The sequence below is a fragment of the Eptatretus burgeri genome, chromosome 15 (genome assembly GCF_056783735.1).
Source record: "Eptatretus burgeri isolate ZD-2024b chromosome 15, Ebu_testis_v1, whole genome shotgun sequence".
Taxonomy (NCBI): Eukaryota; Metazoa; Chordata; class Myxini; order Myxiniformes; family Myxinidae; genus Eptatretus; species Eptatretus burgeri.
The window spans coordinates 12,664,955-12,688,435 of NC_140975.1; the positions used below are offsets into that span (position 1 = coordinate 12,664,955).

General features: G+C 42.1%; 1 protein-coding gene and 1 long non-coding RNA gene across 8 annotated transcripts in view; one reads left to right on the plus strand and one right to left on the minus strand.

Moving 5' to 3' along the window:
* The window catches only part of LOC147011541 (uncharacterized), a 73,865-nt gene that overhangs the window by 45,805 nt on the left and 4,579 nt on the right, over nt 1–23,481 (plus strand). Inside the window, exon 4 of one of the 3 annotated variants that reach the window (XR_015051687.1) lies at nt 4,488–5,068. The exons of the other annotated variants lie outside the window; for them this stretch is intronic. This is a non-coding gene — a long non-coding RNA (uncharacterized LOC147011541). Of the gene's footprint in view, nt 1–4,487; nt 5,069–23,481 lie in introns of those variants that run through there. 3 annotated transcript variants of the gene reach the window in all.
* Nucleotides 1–23,481, minus strand: part of LOC147011542 (phospholipid-transporting ATPase ID-like) — a 63,356-nt gene that overhangs the window by 17,321 nt on the left and 22,554 nt on the right. For all 5 annotated transcript variants that reach the window (XR_015051674.1, XR_015051675.1, XM_085857031.1 and 2 more), the window contains exons 18-25: nt 23,220–23,384; nt 10,831–10,942; nt 5,666–5,771; nt 4,036–4,141; nt 3,580–3,681; nt 3,258–3,339; nt 2,584–2,807; nt 2,232–2,315 (exon numbers count right to left, since the gene is read on the minus strand). Coding sequence is in view for 3 of the 5 variants with exons in the window: in XM_085857031.1 (XP_085713157.1) it covers nt 2,232–2,315; nt 2,584–2,807; nt 3,258–3,339; nt 3,580–3,681; nt 4,036–4,141; nt 5,666–5,771; nt 10,831–10,942; nt 23,220–23,384 (981 nt within the window). In the remaining 2 variants the exon portion in view is untranslated. The remainder of the gene's footprint in view (nt 1–2,231; nt 2,316–2,583; nt 2,808–3,257; nt 3,340–3,579; nt 3,682–4,035; nt 4,142–5,665; nt 5,772–10,830; nt 10,943–23,219; nt 23,385–23,481) is intronic.

Below are 23,481 nucleotides of genomic sequence, written 5' to 3' on the forward strand. Positions count from 1 at the left end.
GTTCCCGTAAGGATGGCAGTACAGATATTGCTATGACTAGTACGTCCGTGTCATTAGCCTTAATGATAATGGACTTGCTACCATCCGTCGTTGCATCCCTGGCGTGTACAAATATTCGAGTGTCAGCTTCTTCATGACAATGTGGAGACACAGCATCCAGTGACTTCCTTGTGTTGCTAATGGCATCTCCTTTTGTGACAATGACTGTGCTTGTTGTCTGTGCTTCACACATCTTTTCCACAAGGAAGTGAAACAGCTCAGTCTTGTTGCTGTCATCTCGAAGAAAGCTTCTCCAGTTACTTGGGGTCTTACTGGTTCCTGTCACTCTTCTTCTGATTCCTTGCCCCCTTTTCAACCTTGCCTCGGACTTCAGACTTGACTTCTTGTACACATCAAACACTACGTCCACCCTCTCGTACCTGGCACCATAGGATTCCACCTTTGGGATGATGTCATCTTTAGCATAGTCAACAAATATCTTTGAAGTGCGTGGAGGTAGGGCATTGACAAGTGCTGAGCCATCAATGATGACTGCATCTCCCCTTGGTTCTCTGTCTGGGATGTTCACTTGCGCTTCAAGAATTTCAGCCAGCTGTGACTTCAAATTTTTTTGAAAAATTTTTTTTTTTTTTTAATTTTTCAAAATTTGGATTTTCAAATGGCCAATCAGGCAGATTTGATCAGAAAGCCCTGCAGAACAGAAATGCCAAATTTGATGCTTGTATCATAATTTGCACGATTTTTCTACTATCTACTACACTACAGCAGGGACTGGCAAGCTTGTCAAAATAGAATGGACAATGGATGATGAAAAGTTCAGGAGAATCCTTGATGAAAACCTGCTTAATTCAGCCATGAATCTGATAGTGGGAAAGAGATTCACATTTCAGCAGGAAAATGATCCGAAGTACAAAGTTAAAGCCACACTAGAATGGCTGAATAAGAAGAAAATAAATGTTCTTGAGTGGCCCAGTCAAAGTCCTGACTTGAACTCAATTGAACATTTATAGTGACACTTGAAGATTGCAGTCCATCGACAATCCCCATCAAACTTGGCAGAACTAGAGAAATTTTCACATGAAGAACGGGGAAAGATTTTACCATCTCACTGTGCAAAGCTGGTAGAGACCGAGCCAAAAATACTCATCACAGTCATTGCTACAAAAGGTGTTTCCACCAACTACTGACCTAAGAGGCTGAATACTTCTACAACCAGTGAATTTTGATTTGTGCACGTTTTTTGCAGGTATTCCTGACATGTAACCTCCTTCAACTAAAGCAGTGTTTTGCTTGATCTCTTCAGTTATTAATAATAAAGTTGAATTCGAAAATTTGTTTCAACATAATTCGTAATTCAACTAAATGTGCCATTTTTGGGAGGGGGTGAATACTCTTGCAGGCCACTGTATCAGTGCTCTATCCTCTAAATGCTGAGTGTCAAGCGAGGAAGCAGCGCATACCACATTTAAAGACCAGTACGACTCGCCCAGCGGTAAAGTTCGAACAAGACCCAGCCATGCCCATTCAAAAGTATATCTTCTTCTCCTTTCTTATGCAGCACATGGCTGCATGTAGCATCATTTGCTGGGGGTACAGCTGTGCTGCTCATGCAGTTCCCCCTGTAGGTTACAGGAGGAATCTATAATTTGTTCAGTGTGTCGGCAATAGCTTGCCTGCTCTTCACGAAGAATACCATTGGATATTTAATGTCCATCAATGAATGCTGCCAGACGGGACACCCGTTTTGACGTCCATCTGAGGGACAGCACACACACTGTTAATACACCCTGTTTGTGAAATCCCAGGTTAACAGTTTATAGCTGGTTCGGGATTCTAATCTGAGCTACACAGTTGAGAGGTGAGTACGCATACCTCTCGGCTGCCCTGCCAGCCCCAAAAGTAAATGAGCACAGCAGATACAAACTGTAGTGCACATGCAGACATCGAAAGGAGCAACAAATTTGCGGTTATTTTCGTGAAAATTCTCACAAGTGACTGCTGCAAGACTTCAGTTGTAAAAGCCTTTTTGAAAATATTTCAGAACTGGAAGAGGAAGCGTTCATTTTGTTTGAACCCTTAGATTCACTCGAAAGAGAAAATCGACAAGAGTGCTCGTCTGCCCTCAATTGCTCGGATCACAGAGTTGTTCTCGCGATAAAACATCGAGAAATTCCAAACTATGTCTTCATGTCACAAGACAACAATGATGGATGTTTTCATGGAAGACACACCTGGTCGAAAAGGGCCAAAGCGAGTACAGGCAGAGACGTGAACACGAGGTTGTACAGGGTGATAAACCACTCATCATAAACCGTCTGCAACAACAAGGTGATGGACAACAAACAACAAAAACAATAAGGTCAGTGATGGAGTGAGCTCTCAATTACCATTCAATTACATTCTGTTTTCATCAACCTCAAACCACCAGGGAATCTGCCTCAAACTCAAAGAAGGCTGGTCTGAAGAAAGCATGTGTTTGCTAATTCAATAATACATTGATCATGTGTCTTGTTCTTCTTTGTCACGAGCTATGTTTCCACTGACGTGTTGTTTTTTCTCTACTCAACGGGTGACCACACAAACCTGCGCAGAGAAGCCATTGAAGAAGGCGAACCAGAAGTGAACAAGTGTGAACGCGAAGTTCTTGTAGAAGAAATAAGAAAGGAACTTGGCCGTACGCTGGTAGGACAAGCGGCCATGTACGAACAAGAGGCGTTGCAGGAACTGAAACTGGCCAAAAGAGAAGTCGGATGCAAGCGCGGCCTGCGTACCCTCTCGGCCGGTTATTCCTACACCGATGTGTGCAGCTTGGGAAAGGTGAGAAGGCAGGAAAATTCGATGACACATTAAATATTGGATGACTATGACACGTCCAAAGATTAGCACTCACCTTCACTCCTTTGTCGCCATTTTCTAGAGTCTGTGGAATCACCTTCAAACTCTTCCCCACATCCCTTCTATATGGTGGCCTATCATATCGATCTCATGCCGTCTCTAATTTCTATCCATGATCTCTTCCATTTATGCTAACCATGGGCCATTTATCAAACCTGGATCACTGTAGTCTCATGATGATGCTGTTTGCATTCCCATTCGTTTGCCTGATCCCTTATGACCTGCTATCCATACCTTCTGTTGTCTGGTTCTTTCATGAGCTTCAACTCCCATGGTAAACAAAGTCATTGAAGCCGGTTTTGCCAATTTTCATTCTTATACTCAATTAGTATGCACAATATTAATCATTGCTATACAGCCACCTTTAATCATGCCAACGTCATTGGCTCCATCTCCGATGGCCAATGTCACGACTCGACCTTCTTTCTTCACCAGCTCTACGATCTGACATCGGCACAGACATGGCAAACATTGAAGCACCTGACTTGGAGATCATTTGGATTGCAGAGTAGAACAGGAGAGAGATTTATTTCAGGAAGGACATCAGTGAGTCCGATGGGTTTTCACCACCATCTAAAAATGGTGATACACATTGTGGACAGGAGACGAACAAAGTAAATGTCACACAACAAACTAGATTGCTTGAAGCCATCATCCCCGGTGCAACGTCAGACGTTTCAGTACCTGTGCCTTCTGCAGTGGGGTTGCACGACAGCATACCACGGCCTGGCAGGAAAAGGCCACCCGCAGGAATTCCATCTGTGTGGCAGGCTCCAGCGCTAAGGCCTGCATCCCCCCCCAAATCAAGCAGAATATACAATTAATCTCACAGACTCATTCACCAACCATCGGTTTACTACTTACACCAGATGATATGATTATTGGTGACGATAACAACGTGTAGACCACGATTATTCCTACCAAAGATGTATTTCTAAAGCCTTAACCTTTCAGGCAATTCATTGATGCGATTCTATTTATCCATTACGTCCTCTCATTGGCAAAAAGGCTGATTTGGTGGTGAATGTGCCAGAGGCCTTGTGAGTCTGATATGATGGCATGGAGCTGGTACAGATCATTTCAGGCTATAGGTGGAGATTTTCACTCCCTCTTGTTAGCATTTGATGGTGTAATGCATACCAGGGTGGGACCGTTGATAACCAGGGCATATGGTGCCGGTTTGCTCTCCATCAGCAATGATAATTTCCAGTGCCTGCAAACTAAATCGATCTTGGCTTGGAATGTTCTGCGTTTGAAGAAAGGTAAAACACACGCGCGCGCACACACACACACACACACACACACACACACACACACACACACACACACACACACACACACACACACACACACACACACACACACACACACACACACACACACACACACACACACACACACACACACACACACTTCTTATAGCCCTTGTGATCTCCATAGATGAAGGAATTGCTATGCTGGTTGATTGTAATGTAATCGAATTGTAATTATCTGCAGAGGAGAACACACACTTACCGTCAAGCAATTTGTGTCAATGACTTTTCAGAACTGTCTTGAAGTCATACACATGTCATGCACCTGCCTCTTTCCAGGTGTAAGAATCTTACACATGCTTTATGACAGAATAAGAAGAAGACAGTACTACGATTACTACGATGACTACTACTACTACTACTACTACTACTACTACTACTACTACTACTACTACTACTACTTTAATACCCACAATTATTTCCAACCTCTTGTGGGGTCACAGCCCATATTTTTGGGGCAAGTCTTTCACGAACCGGCTTTGCCTGGCCCAATGTTTGACTGAAGGCGATTTGAATAGGAATTTGTAATTTCAGAGTGCCAGAGATAACTACTTCATGAAAGACACCAACTAATGATGGCTGATGGGACATCCAGCTTCGTGCCCATCCGAGGGTTGACGCACTTTCCTCCATCCGGCCTACAAAGCACCGATCTGACAGTTTATCGTCTGGTTGGGAAAGGAAGAAAAGGATGAACATTTTTTTAAAATAAAATCAAAAATTAAAAGCGATCCTTCCTCCATTCCAGCTCGAGTTGTTTGAATTCATTCAATGTGTGTTGTTACATGGATTTTATGGAAATCGGTCAAATAAGGTAAAATTTTGATCTTTTATTATGAGAAAGCGACTGATCGTCAGAGCTGGGAGGATGGCCGAGAGATACGCACACTTGCCTCGAAGCTGTCTATCCTGGGTTTGAATCCTGACCCAGCTCTAAACTGTCATCCTGATTTTTCCACAGGCAGGATGATTAATCAATGTGTCAGAAGTTGCTGGGTCCATCGTCACTCGGATGGATGATAAATGGAGATCGCATCTGCTGGCATCAGTTGGTGTATATTAAAGATCCCACAGTGTCCTTTGTGGAGTAGGCGAGCTATCGCCGGCAGTATTAACAAATTATAAATTCCTTTTCTAACCTACACAATGCATTGTATCAGCAGCAAAGCTATGCCGTCACCCAATGATGCGACCCCACAGCCTTGTGCTTCATGAAGGATAAGAAGAACTGAAGCCTGTCCATTTGAATGGTTTAGTCAAACCAGAGTTGACTCAGGCTACCTTATACCACATGGAATAGTGTCTCTAAAGACCCCTACAAATGTTGCTTTCAAATGTCAGTGGATCTGGGATTCTCTCAAAATACCTCCAAAGGATTGTGTCCTGTAATCATATTATTTAATAAGGCAACGTCATTCAAATTTCTGCCGCACCTACACAAATTTGTGTCAGATTACCTCAATTCCTGGGAAACCTCTTCAATCGTGGAACCGCAAAGAATGAAGAGCTCCGTTGTTGAATCCGACAGCAAATTACAAGAGTAACCAATATTCACCGCAGTCTCTGGAAGATAGAAATTAAACATAATCATTGATTACAAATCTCATAATGTCCGTACTGTTCAGATTCGCTGTACATGTCACACGACTTGAACACGCAAACCGCCGCACAGCTCACTGTCCTATGGAGGGGATATTGAGCCGGCTGTCTTGTCTACAGTAGTATACATGAGAAAATACCGAAGGAGGCGACTTAGCTGGTCATGCCTGTGCCACACCTGCATTGCTGAAACTCAATCTAAACAAGGTGACACAAGGACACATCTGAGAACGTTTTTTGTCCCAACTCTTTCACGAACAGGCCGAATAGGCCTGTCATTTGAAAGAGGGGATTCAAGCAGGAATGTGGATTTATTTTTTCATGGTCCCAGCAATAACTCTTACTCTTCATGAAAGACTGTGTAATATTTGATGTTGACAAACTGTTAGCAGACTGGACACTGGACTTAACGTCCATCTGAGGGTTGGTGCAATTTGTGGTGCAACACCTGAAATGGAGAATATCAAGCTGATGGTTTATATTGTTGGGTCGGGAATCAAACCCAGGTGAGGCTGCTCAAAAGTAATGAGTGTGCTTCCTCTGCACCATCCTGTCATTAATTTTTGCAGCTGTATATTAAATATAAATTTTTATTTAATTTTTTATAACTAAATTTCAGACCCATTCCAATTGATGACCCTGGACCCCTCTATCCACCACAATTTTAATCATATATTCAATGCTATTTCAAACCATCCCCCTGCTAAAATTATGATACTTGGAAGGCCATTACATACATCAATTATTTTTAACGAGACCCTGTGGTGTAATGGTGAGACCATCTGCACTAAGTCTGGGAGGTGGGTGGTTTGAACCCTGACTGAGTCATACGAAAGAATAACGAGAACAGCACTCAGTAGAGTGAATAGTCTCACCCGGTTTGCTCATTCTGAACAAATATACCATTGTTAACGGAACATGCCACGATTATGGCCCACTGCTATTAAGGTCCAGATACCAGGATCATTCATATGCCCAAAATGATGGACTTTCAGATTTTTCGGATGAGGATTTCGATTTAACCAATTATGGCTGTAATACTACTTCACTGACAACATCATGGTAATCACCATAAATACCCTCATGGGTATTTGATGACATATGTCAAGTTTACATTTTTTCATTAAATGTTTTTGTTAAAAAAAATTCCTCCGATGCTTAAAGTTTTGCATTGATCAGACAAACGGTTGCACAGAAGAAAGAAATTTTTAAAGTGAAAACATATCAATGTAGACACACACAGATGGACAGAGACAGACTGGGGAGATGCAATCGTCTTGCAACCAATTTGGAGAGAGACAAATGGTATGTGCTGCATCCTTGCTTGATGTTCGGCATTTAAAAAGGATAGAGCATGGACAAACAACCATAGGTCAGGTCGGGTATGGAAGCATGCGCCAGAACAGCGCGTCGCTGCGTCCACTCTACGCTGGTACTCCAGGGGCCTCTGTCTGGCCATCCCCCAGGCAGATGCCTGGCCCATCCCCATCTCCTTGAGATGCTGATCAATCTGCTGTAACTACGAGGACCGTGGTTGGCCCATCGTCCTCCTACACTCACGAGGCTCCCTCGCTGAGAGAATCTGGTGAGCAGGATCAGCATCAGGAAAACGAGCCACATGTCCACACAGTCGCAGCTGATGCTCACAGACTATGCAGGTAACAAATCTCATTTGAGTCTCTCTCAGCAACCGCTGGTTGGACACAAAGTCCAACAAGCGATTGCCAAGGATTCTCCAAAGAGACCTGGTACCAAAGGAATTAAGTCTCCATCTCGGATCCCTGGTCAGAGTCCAAGTCTCACATCCATAGAGCAAGACTGGAAGCACCAAGGACCTGAAGACTCAGACGTTCGTTCTCCCAAACAGGTACCGGCAGCACCACACCCCATGATCCAGTGAATCCATGACTCTCCAGGCCCGACCCAGACGTCTATTGACCTCTGGCTTGCAGCCAGCAGAGTCATGAATATCACTGCCAAGGTAAGTGAAGCTCTGTGACCTCAACATCCTCACCAAAAAAACAGACAAGATAGCAGCATCCAAGATGTCATTTGAAGCCTGGATCTTAGTTTTGATCCCAGAAACCCATAAGCACAGCAACTCCGACTCCTCATTCAGCACCTCGAGGGCCTCCAAAAGGATATCTCGAGTCTCTGTAAAGATGACTGCATTACCTGAGAAATCAAAGTCAGAGATATTGACATTACCAAACAATGCACCACAGCTTAATCTTTCCGACATCCTCCCCAGAATCCAGTCCATACAAGCGCTGAAAAGTGTGAGGGCCAGTACACACCCCTGCTGAACTCCAGTAACAACTGGAAATAAGCCAGAGATGGTATCACTACTTCTCACAGCACTCTCAGTACCAGAGTATAGTTCAGACATCAGAAGGATCAGTTTTGGTGGCACCCCACAAAGACCAAAAATCCTCCAGAGGGCATCCCGATTCACTGAATCGAACGCTTTGCAGAGATCAACATAGGCTGTAAGCAGGACCTACCAAAACTCTCGTCTACGTTTGGTGAGAACCCAAAGAGCAAGGATATGGTCAATCGTTGACCTCTTTGGTGAAAAGCCTGATATGACTGCTTTGGATGCTGGTGCTCAAGCAGATGGTGGCGAACCCCATCAAGAATTATCCAAGCAAAGACCTTGCCCAGCACTGTGAGTAGTGTCACACCTCGGTCATTGCTGCAGTCCTTGCGATCACCCTTCCCTTTCCAGAGAGGGATAACAAGGCCCTTCTTCCAGTCAGTTGGAATGATAACTGTGTTCCAGGCAGAGCACAGAACTGCATGCAATGACATGAGTACAGCATTTCCACCAGCCTTGAGAAGTTCAGCATGGATGCCACAGATCCCAGGAGCTTTTCCCCATTTCAATCAGTTCACCACAGCCTGTGTTTCCACAAATGAAGGTGGATCACAGTTGATTGGAGGGTCATCAATAGGGATAATAATACCCCTGATGTCCAACTCGACAGCTGGAAGATCAGCCTGGTACAGCCGCTCAAAGTAACTGGCCCAGAGGGCCTTCACTTCAGACTACTCTGTCAAGAGCCCACCACCCTCTGCTCTAACCGCAGTGCACCGAGGGACAGGCTTGGAGGAACGCCATGCATGAATTCCCCTGTAAGCAGGGCGAGAATCACCTGACCACAGGTGATGCTCTACCCCCTCACAGATTCCTCGCACATAGGCCTCCTTGTCCACCCTTAGTGCACATACAGTTTTATGCCTCACCTCCCTGAACAGCTCAGCTCTGCCATTAAGCCTGGCCCTGTAACTTTCGTCAAAGGTATTCAGTATCCCTTGTGAGACAAAATTCTTCTTTGCCCCACGGTGAGTTCCAAGACATCCACCGGCAACATCAAGGACGATGGTCTTGAAGGCGCTCCACAACTCTTCAGGACCTCCCAAAGCACCCAGACCCCCGAAATCCACACTCAGCTTTTTCGCAAACTCCTCAGCTACACTCTCATCCTTGAGCTTGTCAACATCCAGCCGAGGCTTGGATGGTACCATTCTCCAGGATTTAAGCTGAAACTTTAGAGTTGCTACAACAAGCCTGTGGTCAGTATTGAGGAACTGAGCACTCAGGTTGACCCTGCAGTTCTGGATCATCCTCCAGTGACTATCAATGAACACATGGTCAATCTCCTTTGCCACACCACCAGCATTGGAATCCCAACTCTAGCGATGAGCCTGTGGGCGCTGAAACCATGAACCAGCCACCCTAAGTCCTTGACTTCTTGCAAAGTTAAGGAACTTAGTGCTATTTTGGTTCACATTTCCAGACCCATGGGGACCAACACACGTCTCATAACTATCCCTATCAGTTCCAGTCGATGCATTGAAATCCCCCAAGACGAGAAGAGTATCTTGCCTGGAGCACTGATCAACCACAGACTTGAGCATGGCATATAATTAATGCATCCTTCACTGTGAGATCACTTGCCTCAGAATGTACAGACACCAGGGAAACGACACCTAAGTAGTGATGAATCCTTTGTCTCATAATATGCTCATTGACCGGTGTTACCTCAGTAATCAATCGAATCAGCTTGTTGAACACAGCTGCAGCAACTCCTTGGGCATGGTAACCACACGCCATGATCTCGCCACTATCTGGTCTCCAAACCTCAGAGATTGCTGCAATATCGATGGTCAAACACTTGAGCTTAGATGATAACAGAGACAGTTGATCATCCTCTCTTTGAGATTGGACATTCCAGGCACCCACCCAAAGGGACCACCTCAGGTTAACCCAAGGAGACCGCCGCCTGGTGGATGACACCTCAACACCACTCCGCCACACACCACAGCAATCTGACGCTGGAGGTTTACCCCATGGTTTTCCTCCTATCATCAAGGAATGGGGGTCCCGAAGGCTTTGCCCCAATCCCGTCATCCGGTGAGCTGCCCTGCGACGGGCAGCAGCACAGGAGGTGGAGTGGGTTTTTAGATCTCCTTACATTTGTGGGTTTTCTGGAATTAAGTGTTTTACAGTGGCTGGAGTGAAAATACTGCCACCAACCTCATTAAAAATTTTAAAAAGAGTAACCCAATGGCATGTGGACGTCCGCAGACACAGTTGAGCACTTGAAATGGATGGCCATTGGCTCACAAGGAGCTCCTCCGTCCTTTGACAGGTTTTGTTTTTAATCCTGTTGGGTGTCCATATTTATACACCCTCCTCACCAGAAAACCTGGTGGAGGAGACGGTTTAGTCGCCAACAACCTGACCATGAAACTAGTTAGTACAGGTTTACATGGTACCTGTAGCTCTGGCATGATGCCTCTTCCAACGTTGAAGTTACTTGTAAGGCAACTCATATTTTATTATAACTCTGTGAAATATGGATGTTAAAGTTCCAATTGGGGCATTTTGAAATTGGATTAGGACATCAAAAATACCTCACAGGAAACAATTCGACAATATGAAATATTGATCATGTCCACAGTGTCATTCTCAGATGTTAAAATATCAACAATTACCATCAGACCAACTAAATGTTACCTTGTTTATCTCCTGTAAGGACCCAAACTCTTAGGTTGGCCGACAAAAGGCTCAAAATGGTCTCTGGCACTCCTTCTTGCAAGCGGTCTTCAATTGCTGAAGCTCCAAGCAACTGCGGGTTACAACCGACTTCAAAGCCCAGCAATTCTACTAAAAACCACCAAATGTAATGTACGAACAGAGATAATAAACTCTGTATCCTATTAAAAGAGTCACATGGTGTGCAGTACCATAGCAGTGAGCAATGCATCATGGGAGTGCACAGTCATTCAGAAGGCGTGCTAAACCGGTTGTCTCGATCACAATGATATGGAAGACTTGCCGTATCATCAAAGTTAAGGCCATTTTTCTATAGCCCATTAATCCACATAGTATAATATTCATTTGGTATGAAAAGACCAAACAAAATAATTGCTTTTAATGAAACCTGTACACCCATTTAAACATCCTGTTAACAGATAACCAAAGCTGTCGGTGAGGAATTCCCCACCCATAGTAATTAAGTAAATGAAGGTACATCCTGTGATCTTGTTATAGTACAGTCTGCAGGTCTACTTACCCAATTCAAGATATAGTACACACAATGGATAATGGTGCAGAACAATCTATATATTATGCTTGTCAATCTGTCTGTCTGTTCCTCCGTTACACATCGCATAATGACAGAATCTCACGAGATTGTGAAATGAATGTTGTTTCGTGGTTGATTTAATCTTAATGTTGTGTGCATGTGTATCTATATATCTGTGTCGTGTCTGTCCTGACCTGTGTTGTCACTGAACTACTCCATCAAACTTTTGTGAAATCATACCAAACTTCCACTCTGCACCGACCTCTCCAATGTGTGTCCTAAGGGTATTTATTTTTTAACTTCAACCTTCAACTTCAAATGCTTAGAAAAACGAAATATCATGAATACTACAAATGAAATTGCAAAATAAATGTTTGAATTCTGCTTGGTGTAAATTATGACAACATGGAAACTCATGCAGTTATCCTCAGTGAAAACAAGCCGGTCTCTATCGCGATGTGTGGTGAGGTGTTTTAAATTGCATGGCGTGAGGTGTTATGAATTACACGGCAATGAGGTGTTTCTAATAACGTGGCGTTGAGGTGTTTTTAATAACGTAGCGTTGAGGTGTTTTAATAACGTGGCGTTGAGGTGTTTTTAACAACGTGGCATTGAGGTGTTATGAATTACAGGGCATTAAGGTGTTTTTAATAACGTGGTGTTGAGGTGTTTTTAATAACGTGGCGTTGAGGGTTTTTTTTAACAACGTGGGGTTGAGGTGTGATGAATTACACGGCATTAAGGTGTTTTTAATAACGTGGTGTTGAGGTGTTTTTAATAACATGGCGTTGAGGGTTTTTTTTAACAACGTGGGGTTGAGGTGTTATGAATTACACGGCATTAAGGTGTTTTTAATAACGTGGTGTTGAGGTGTTTTTAATAACGTGGCGTTGAGGGGTTTTTAATAACGTGGCATTAAGGTGTTTTTAATAACGTGGTGTTGAGGTGTTTTTAATAAAGTGGCGTTGAGGTGTTATGAATTACACGGCATTAAGGTGTTTTTAATAACGTGGAGTTAAGGTGTTTTTAATAACGTGGCGTTGAGGGGTTTTTAATAACGTGGCATTAAGGTGTTTTTAATAACGTGGTGTTGAGGTGTTTTTAATAACGTGGCATTGAGGTGTTTTTAATAACGTGGCATTGAGGTGTTTTTAATAACTTGGCATTGAGGTGTTTTTAATAACGTGGTGTTGAGGTGTTTTTAATAACGTGGCCTTGAGGTGTTTTTAATAACGTGGCGTTGGGGTGTTATGAATTACATGGCATTAAGGTGTTTTTTATAACGTGGCGTTGAGGTGTTTTTAATTATGTGGTGTTGAGGTGTTTTTTAATAACGTGGCATTGAGGTGTTTTTATTAACGTGGCATTGAGGTGTTTTTAATAACGTGGCATTGAGGTGTTTTTAATAATGTGGTGTTGAGGTGTTTTTAATAACGTGGTGTTGAGGTGTTTTTAATAATGTGGAATTGAGGTGTTTTTAATAATGTGGTGTTGAGGTGTTTTTAATAACGTGGAATTGAGGTGTTTTTAATAACGCGGCGTTGAGGTGTTTTTAATAACGCGGCGTTGAGGTGTTTTTAATAACGTGGCGTTGAAGTGTTTTTAATAACGTGGCATTGAGGCGTTTTTAATTAAGTGGCGTTGAGGTGTTTTTATTAACGTGGCATTGAGGTGTTTTTAATAACGTGGCATTGAGGTGTTTTTAATAACGTGGCATTGAGGTGTTTTTAATAACGTGGCATTGAGGTGTTTTTAATAACGTGGTGTTGAGGTGTTTTTAATAATGTGGAATTGAGGTGTTTTTAATAATGTGGTGTTGAGGTGTTTTTAATAACGTGGAATTGAGGTGTTTTTAATAACGCGGCGTTGAGGTGTTTTTAATAACGCGGCGTTGAGGTGTTTTTAATAACGTGGCGTTGAAGTGTTTTTAATAACGTGGCATTGAGGCGTTTTTAATTAAGTGGCGTTGAGGTGTTTTTATTAACGTGGCATTGAGGTGTTTTTAATAACGTGGCATTGAGGTGTTTTTAATAACGTGGTGTTGAGGTGTTTTTAATAACGTGGTGTTGAGGTGTTTTTAATAATGTGGTGTTGAGGTATTTTTAATAATGTGGCATTGAGGTGCTTTTAATAACGTGGTGTTGAGGTTTTTTTTAATAATGTGGTGTTGAGGTGTTTTTAATTACATGGCGTTGAGGTGTTTTTTAATAAAGTGGTGTTGAGGTGTTTTTAATAATGTGGGGTTGTGCTGATTTTAATAATGTGGCATTGAGGTGTTTATAATAACGTAGCATTGAGGTGTTTTTAATAACGTGGCATTGAGGTGTTTTTAATAACGTGGCATTGAGGTGTTTTTAATAACGTGGCATTGAGGTGTTTTTAATAACGTGGCATTGAGGTGTTTTTAATTACGCGGCATTGAGGTGTTTTTAACTACGTGGCGTTGAGGTGTTTTTAATAAAGTGGTGTTGAGGTGTTTTTAATAACGTGGTGTTGAGGTGTTTTTAATAACGTGGCTTTGAGGAGTTATTAATTACGCGGAATTGAGGTGTTTTTAACTACGTGGCATTGAGGTGTTTTTAATAAAGTGGTGTTGAGGTGTTTTTAATAACGTGGGGTTGAGGTGTTTTTAATAATGTTGTGTTGAGGTATTTTTAATAATGTGGCATTGAGCTGTTTTTAATAACGTGGTGTTGAGGTTTTTTTAAATAATGTGGTGTTGAGGTGTTTTTAATAATGTGGTGTTGAGGTTTTTTTAATAATGTGGTGTTGAGGTGTTTTTAATTACGTGGCGTTGAGGTGTTTTTAATAAAGTGGTGTTGAGGTGTTTTTAATAACGTGGCTTTGAGGAGTTTTTAATTACGTGGCATTGAGGTGTTTTTAACTACGTGGCGTTGAGGTGTTTTTAATGAAGTGGTGTTGAGGTGTTTTTAATAACGTGGTGTTGAGGTGTTTTTAATAATGTGGTGTTGAGGTATTTTTAATAATGTGGCATTGAGGTGTTTTTAATAACGTAGTGTTGAGGTGTTTTTAATAAAGTGGTGTTGAGGTGTTTTTAATAACGTGGTGTTGAGGTGTTTTTAATAATGTGGTGTTGAGGTATTTTTAATAATGTGACATTGAGGTGTTTTTAATAATGTGGTGTTGAGGTTTTTTTTTAAATAATGAGGTGTTGTGGTTTTTTTAATAACCTGGTGTTGAGGTTTTTTTTAATAATGTGGTGTTGAGGTGTTTTTAATTACGTGGAGTTGTGGTGTTTTTAATAAAGTGGTGTTGAGGTGTTTTTAATAACGTGGTGTTGAGGTGTTTTTAATAATGTGGAGTTGAGCTGATTTTAATAATGTGGCATTGAGTTGTTTTTAATAATGTGGCATTGAGGTGTTTTTAATAACGCGGCGTTGAAGTGTTTTTAATAACGTGGCGCTGAGATGTTTTTAATAACGTGGCATTGAGGTGTTTTTAATAACGTGGCATTGAGGTGTTTTTAATAACGTGGTGTTGAGGTATTTTTAATAATGTGGTGTTGAGGTGTTTTTAATAACGTGGTGTTGAGGTTTTTTAATAATGTGGTGTTGAGGTGTTTTTAATTACGTGGCATTGAGGTGTTTTTAATAAAGTGGTGTTGAGGTGTTTTTAATAACGTGGTGTTGAGGTGTTTTTAATTACGTGGCATTGAGGTGTTTTTAACTATGTGGAGTTGAGGTGTTTTAATAATGTGGTGTTGAGGTGTTTTTAATAACGTGGTGTTGAGGTGTTTTTAATAACGTGGTGTTGAGCTGTTTTTAATAATGTGGGGTTGAGGTGTTTTTAATAATGTTGTGTTGTGGTATTTTTAATAACGTGGCATTGAGGTGTTTTTAATAACGTGGTGTTGAGGTGTTTTTAATAACGTGGTGTTGAGGTGTTTTTAATAATGTGGTGTTGAGGTATTTTTAATAATGTAGCATTGAGGTGCTTTTAATAACGTGGTGTTGAGGTTTTTTTTAATAATGTGGTGTTGAGGTGTTTTTAATTACATGGCGTTGAGGTGTTTTTTAATAAAGTGGTGTTGAGGTGTTTTTAATAATGTGGGGTTGTGCTGATTTTAATAATGTGGCATTGAGGTGTTTATAATAACGTAGCATTGAGGTGTTTTTAATAACGTGGCATTGAGGTGTTTTTAATAACGTGGCATTGAGGTGTTTTTAATAACGTGGCATTGAGGTGTTTTTAATAACGTGGCATTGAGGTGTTTTTAATTACGCGGCATTGAGGTGTTTTTAACTACGTGGCGTTGAGGTGTTTTTAATAAAGTGGTGTTGAGGTGTTTTTAATAACGTGGTGTTGAGGTGTTTTTAATAACGTGGCTTTGAGGAGTTATTAATTACGCGGAATTGAGGTGTTTTTAACTACGTGGCATTGAGGTGTTTTTAATAAAGTGGTGTTGAGGTGTTTTTAATAACGTGGGGTTGAGGTGTTTTTAATAATGTTGTGTTGAGGTATTTTTAATAATGTGGCATTGAGCTGTTTTTAATAACGTGGTGTTGAGGTTTTTTTAAAATAATGTGGTGTTGAGGTGTTTTTAATAATGTGGTGTTGAGGTTTTTTTTTTAATAATGTGGTGTTGAGGTGTTTTTAATTACGTGGCGTTGAGGTGTTTTTAATAAAGTGGTGTTGAGGTGTTTTTAATAACGTGGCTTTGAGGAGTTTTTAATTACGTGGCATTGAGGTGTTTTTAACTACGTGGCGTTGAGGTGTTTTTAATGAAGTGGTGTTGAGGTGTTTTTAATAACGTGGTGTTGAGGTGTTTTTAATAATGTGCTGTTGAGGTATTTTTAATAATGTGGCATTGAGGTGTTTTTAATAACGTAGTGTTGAGGTGTTTTTAATAAAGTGGTGTTGAGGTGTTTTTAATAACGTGGTGTTGAGGTGTTTTTAATAATGTGGTGTTGAGGTATTTTTAATAATGTGGCATTGAGGTGTTTTTAATAATGTGGTGTTGAGGTTTTTTTTTAAATAATGAGGTGTTGAGGTGTTTTTAATAACGTGGTGTTGAGGTTTTTTTTAATAATGTGGTGTTGAGGTGTTTTTAATTACGTGGCGTTGAGGTGTTTTTAATAAAGTGGTGTTGAGGTGTTTTTAATAATGTGGAGTTGAGCTGATTTTAATAATGTGGCATTGAGTTGTTTTTAATAATGTGGCATTGAGGTGTTTTTAATAACGCGGCGTTGAAGTGTTTTTAATAACGTGGCGCTGAGATGTTTTTAATAACGTGGCATTGAGGTGTTTTTAATAAAGTGGCATTGAGGTGTTTTTAATAACGTGGTGTTGAGGTATTTTTAATAATGTGGTGTTGAGGTGTTTTTAATAACGTGGTGTTGAGGTTTTTTAATAATGTGGTGTTGAGGTGTTTCTAATTACGTGGCATTGAGGTGTTTTTAATAAAGTGGTGTTGAGGTGTTTTTAATAACGTGGTGTTGAGGTGTTTTTAATTACGTGGCATTGAGGTGTTTTTAACTATGTGGAGTTGAGGTGTTTTAATAATGTGGTGTTGAGGTGTTTTTAATAACGTGGTGTTGAGGTGTTTTTAATAACGTGGTGTTGAGCTGTTTTTAATAATGTGGGGTTGAGGTGTTTTTAATAATGTTGTGTTGAGGTATTTTTAAAAATGTGGCATTGAGGTGTTTTTAATAAAGTGGTGTTGAGGTGTTTTTAATAACGTGGTGTTGAGGTGTTTTTAATAATGTGGTGTTGAGGTATTTTTAATAAAGTGGTGTTGAGGTATTTTTAATAAAGTGGTGTTGAGGTATTTTTAATAACGTGGTGTTGAGGTGTTTTTAATAACGTGGTGTTGAGGTGTTTTTAATAATGTGGGGTTGAGCTGATTTTAAGAATGTGGCATTGAGGTGTTTTTAATAATGTGGCGTTGAGATATTTTTAATAACGCAACGTTGAAGTGTTTTTAATAACGTGGCATTGAGATGTTTTAAATAATGTGTTGTTGAGGTGTTTTTAATAACGTGGCATTGAGGTGTTTTTAATAACGTGGCATTGAGGTGTTTTTAATAACGTGGTGTTGAGGTATTTTTAATAATGTGGCGTTGAGGTGTTTTTAATAACGTGGTGTTGAGGTGTTTTTAATAACGTGTGTTGAGGTGTTTTTAATAACGTGTCCTGAGGTGTTTTTAATAACGTGGCTTTGAGGTGTTTTTCATTACGTGGTGTTGAGGTGGTTTTAACTACGTGGCGTTGAGGTGTTTTTACTAAAGTGGTGTTGAGGTGTTTTTAATAACGTGGTGTTGAGGTGTTTTTAATAACGTGGTGTTGAGGTTTTTTAATAATGTGGTGTTGAGGTGTTTTTAATTACATGGCGTTGAGGTGTTTTTAATAAAGTGGTGTTGAGGTTTTTTTTAATAACGTGGTGTTGAGGTGTTTTTAATAATGTGGGGTTGAGGTGTTTTTAATTACATGGCGTTGAGGTGTTTTTAATTACATGGCGTTGAGGTGTTTTTAATTACATGGCGTTGAGGTGTTTTTTAATAAAGTGGTGTTGAGGTGTTTTTAATAATGTGGGGTTGAGCTGATTTTAATAATGTGGAATTGAGGTGTTCTTAATAATGTGGCATTGAGGTGTTTTTAATAACGCGGCGTTGAAGTGTTTTTAATAACGCGGCGTTGAGATGTTTTAAATAATGTGTTGTTGAGCTGTTTTTAATCATGTGGTGTTGAGGTGTTTTAAATAATGTGGGGTTGTGGTGTTTTTAATAACGTTGCGTTGAGGTGGTTTTTAATAACATGGAATTGAGGTGTTTTTAATAACGTGACGCTGAGGTGTTTTTAATAATTTGGCGTTGGTTTAAATGATTTAAGAATGTCCTCTGACTTTTGATGAACGTGAAGATAGGGGGAGGGGAGGACAGATTTGGGATGGGGAGGGGTGTGGGGCAGAGACCAGAGATGAGACAGAGAGTTGGGAAAGGGGGATTGACACTTTGGGGGGGGAGGTGGTGGTTGGGCATTTGGGATCAGGAGGGGGTTTGAAAACCTGGAATGGGGAGAATATTGAAACCTTGGATTGGGTGGGGGGTTGAGGAATTGGGGTTTGGAGGGAGGATTTGAGGACTTGGGTTTGCGGGGAGTTGAGGATCTGGGGTGGGTGGTGTTTATTTAATCAAGTAATTATTCTTTGCATAATATTGTTGAAGTTGCATTTTAGATTATGCGGAATTTCTGAAGGTACCTGCTCGTCTAGAATATAACGAGCTGCCATACTGAGAGACCAGGACAGAGATTAAAAAAGTGAAAATGGAGGAGCCTGTGGCAATGGGTATTCACACCTATTGGAGACAAATGATACCATGAGCAATGACGATGATGGACAGTGGCATGGACGGCAATGCTGTGCCCCACGACATAGAAAGGCGGCAGAATACCAGATGATATGAAGGCCTGTTAACATTTATTATAAAAGTGTGCATATCAACTTCAAATTAAATCTTCGGGAGATCGCATTAGGCTGAGGTGTAAAAGCTTACTGTATTTGTCATACTAGCAGAGTATAGGACCCGCCATATGGACGATCTTGTTCCAAGCATGTAACACGTTCTTCTGACGCTTACCTTTATTTGGGAGGTATATAGGCAACTGACAGCTCTTTATTGGCAAAATAAAAAACCCAGGTTACATGCATGAAGCAAAAACATACCTACTGCATACAATTCAAAACACCTCACTGTACTGTAGGGTCTAATGAGTTGACACAGATGACTGAACGTTATGATGATGTGTGTTTGCTACAGGGTATCATTATACGGTCTCCACTACATTTGGCCATTTTGATGGCTGAGAGGAAAAGCCAAACTACTCAAACAGTAGATTTTTCAAATGTTCTCTACCCCCATGTTTTATGTTCGTTGTTCTCTGTAAACAGTACTGAGACCTTAGTCAATTACTACAACTACTACTGCTGCTGCTACTGTTACTACCACCACCACCACTACCACTACTACATCAACAGGTTTCATGAACATTTACCTTTTCCAAGTTTAGGCTTTGGAGTGTTGTATTTTTTGTTGCTCACTCGACCGCACGACTGGACTGCTCAGCCTAATGCCGCCAACTGCCATGTGAGGCCTCACGTTAGTCGGTGTCGGGGTAGCTGATGGAGTGATTTTTTTTTTTGTGTAAATACTGTCAGTACAGCATTTTGATTAACTTTACATTTGTATCGTCCATGTGTCACAAACGATGACATTAAATTGGGCTTGATGGTCAAAACAGTCCTCACTTAAATGTATTGTTTGTTCCTTCGGCCTTTCTAAATCAGAATGAGTGCACATGACTTGTCAAACTCATTTGATTGCTAAAAGTTGGTTTTGTGGATATTTAAAAATGCTTATTCCATCGAACAGGCCAAGGCGATACTGTACACCACTTTGACATGAACTTTAAAGACCTTTAACACCATTGAGCTTAAGCACTTTCAAGTTCAACGAGATAGTACTCGTCCGTAACGTACTCGTCCGTAACGTACTCGTCCTGGTGGAGGTGTTGCTCTCTTCATCAAAGACTCTATTCCTCACTCTCCCTGCACTGCTCTCACTCCCCCACACCCCCAGGAATACCTCTGGCTTCGGCTTCCCCTCCACTCCCACCTCATGTTTATATGTGTACTGTACCGTCCACCGAACAGTGATGACTCCATCTACACCTCACTCTCCGAAAACATGGACCATCTTCTATCTTCTCATCCAAACTCTCTCTTCCTCTTATGTGGCGACTTCATTTGTCATCACGCCAGTTGGCTAGGTGTGGGTACCTCTCTCACCTGCCATGGGACATCAGCAAAAGCTTTCTGTGACTCATTGGGACTGACTCAATCGGTCAACTTCCCGACCCGGATCTCAACCAATGGTACTCCATCTCTTCTGGATCTGATTTTGACAAATTTCCCTGACAATATCTGCTGCTCTTCCTTCGCTCCAATTGGTTCTTCTGACCACGTCCTTGTTAAAGTGGACATCTCTCTGGCTGTCATCAGAGAACCACCTCACCGCCGTCGAGTCTGGCATTTCACTCAAGCCGACTGGCAGGGTCTCCAAGCAGCCATCAAACTTACAGACTGGTCTCCTATCACTACTTTCTCAAACATCAACTCATCCTGGGAATTCTTTCAAAGAAACTTGCTCTCCCTCATGCACAGATTTATCCCCTCTCGTGTTCAGTTGTCTTACCCTTCCTCCCGCCCTTGGTTTACTGAAGCTTGTGGTGAGGCAGTTGTCCTGAAACAACTTGCCTTTGCCTCATGGAAAGCAAACCCAACTGAGGGCAATCTCAGTTCTTTCCACAAAGCTCGGAACAAGTGTGTATCTACCCTCAGGAGAGCCAGAAAACAACATCTTTCTCATCTCAAGTCTGAACTCTCAAACCTCTCTCCCTCCTCAAAATCCTGGTGGCGTTTAATCAAATCTGTTTCTGGTGTATGTTCCCCCTCCATCCCCTCCCTTACCTCAAATGGCCGCACTGCTGATTCCACACGTGATAAAGCTGAATGTCTAAACTCGGTGTTTGCAGCTAAATCTTGTGTCCCAAACCCATCACTATCTCTACCCACTTTACCCAGTCGCACCCAACTGTCCCTGGACTCTGTATCCTTTTCTCCTGACAAGGTGGAGAGCTTGCTTTCAAACCTCGAGTCAGATTCTGCAACCGGTCCAGACGGCATCAGCCCACGTGTCCTCAAAGCCTGCTCTTCTGCTCTTGCTCACCCTCTCTCTGTTCTATTCACCCTCTCATTTTCCCAAGGTCATCTGCCATCTGCTTGGAAATCTGCTAACATCACTGCCCTGCATAAAAAAGGTGCAAAAACAGATCCCTGTAACTACAGACCAATCAGCCTTCTCCCAATCATCAGCAAGGTTATGGAATCCATCATTGCTTCAGACATGAAATCCTTCCTCTTCTCCAATGGCTTGATTTCCAATCATCAATTTGGTTTCAGACCAGGTCACTCTACCCTGGATATGCTGCTACTGCTCTCCCATCAATGGATGGAGGTCCTCAATGCCAGACAGGAAATCCGAGCCGTATCCCTGGACATATCACGTGCTTTTGACACAGTCTGGCACCCTGCCCTACTCACCAAACTCTCTTCCCATGGTATTCAAGGCCATCTCCACTCATGGCTCGCAGACTTCCTCTCCTGTCGCAGTCAACGTGTGGCCCTAAATGGAGTTCTTTCATCCCCTCTTCCTGTGCAGGCTGGAGTTCCTCAAGGTAGCGTTCTGGGCCCTGTTCTTTTTCTGGTTTTCATCAATGATCTCTCGGACTCTCTGGAAAATCCTCTATTTCTCTTTGCCGACGACTCCACCCTCTGCCGTACCATCTGTCATCCCTCAGACCGGCAAGCAGCAGCTTCTTCGCTCACTGCAGATCTGGATAAAATCACAAACTGGTCCAACACGTGGAACATGTCTTTCAATCCACACAAATCTCACACTCTCACGATGTCTCTTCGAAAGGACCGTTTACAAAACCCCCCCATCCACTTTCTCAACAATCCTCTGGAAGAAGTCTTTTCTTTCAAGCTTCTGGGTCTCACTATCTGCCATGACCTTTCCTGGGAAAGTCACATTTCCAACCTTGCCTCAAAAGCCAGTCGCCGACTGGGAATCCTCCGTCGTGCAAAGTCCTTCCTCGGCCCTCTTGAGCTCCTGACTACTTACAAAGCTTTTGTCCGTAGCCTGATGGAGTACTGCTCTCCCCTCTGGGCTGGTGCTCCTGCCTCCCACCTTTCTCGACTTCACGCTGTCGAAACCAGGGCTTTTAAGATCATTGGCATCTCCCGCAATGAAGCTGAGTCTTTGGGCCTCTCACTCAATCACCGCAGGTTGGTCGGTGGTCTTTCTGTCTTCTACCGACTCCTCTCCAGCCTTGCCCCCCTGCTCTCTCTGCGATTTGTCCCAACCACATTTCCACAGGGCGCTCAAGGTCCGCCAACAACCCCCTTCTGGTAAAACTACCAAAATCACGAATCACTGCTCATCTTCACTCTTTCATTCCTCTTTTTCCCGCCTTTGGAATAAACTTCCTCACTCTATTCTTTCCCATTCTTCCCTCCAGGCTTTCAAAACAGCTGTTCACCACCACCTCTTATCTTCCCCCATCCAAATCCTCGATCTTTTCTACCCCCGATAATCCACCCAAGCCCACTTCCTTCAATTCTCCTGCTTTCCTTCCTGAAAGTCCCTGTAATGTCCATCTTCTCTTCGCCATGTTCCCCGTCCCATCCCCATCCCTCTCCCTTCCACAGTTCACCTGTGTCTGTTCCCCAATGTTTTGTCCCTTCCACTCCCACCCCTCTTGTCTCATGCCTCCTTGCTGTGAGTTGTGTGTTAGCTCTCATACGAGCCTCGACCAAGGTATACAAAAAAAAAAAAAAATAAATAAAAAATAAAAAAAAGATAGGTTGATGAGCCGACTTCGCTCCCCCAACCCGTCTACGTCACCAAAGATCAGGCAACCAAATGTGTCAGATTGCTGCTTGCAGCCTGGGCAGTTTAAAATATGTTTTGCAAAAGCTGTTTATTGCAGACCAGGTGTCGATGAATAATGCTTTAAACTTTTTTTTTTTAGGATTTAGTGTTGAGTTGTTGGTAAGTTGAAATGGGGATTTTCTGTATCCTGCTGTATATGTAACAAAGTCAAGGTCTTAGAGTGGAAGTGATCATCTGCATCATGTTGGATCTTTTACCCCAAAGAGCAAGCTTCCAACACAACAAGAGAACCGATTGATGGTCTATTTGATGTTGAGCTACATTCTACTGGCTCCGTAACTCACCGTTAAATCGGTCTCGAGCTCTTCATAAATGGCGGCGACTTTCTCTTCCCGATCAACTATGGCTGTACTGGCTTGGTGTAACCGGGTTGACCATTGTGTAAATTCCGTCTCGTCCAAAATGCGCATTGCCACACACAGGGTGCGGAGACCGCTTCCGGCAAAGATCTGGATCAATAACATCAGCAAGGAACCAGCTGTTGTTTTATAACAACACATTGAGTTACTGATTGTCCTTTTTGTCATTTTGAATCACAATCTCATG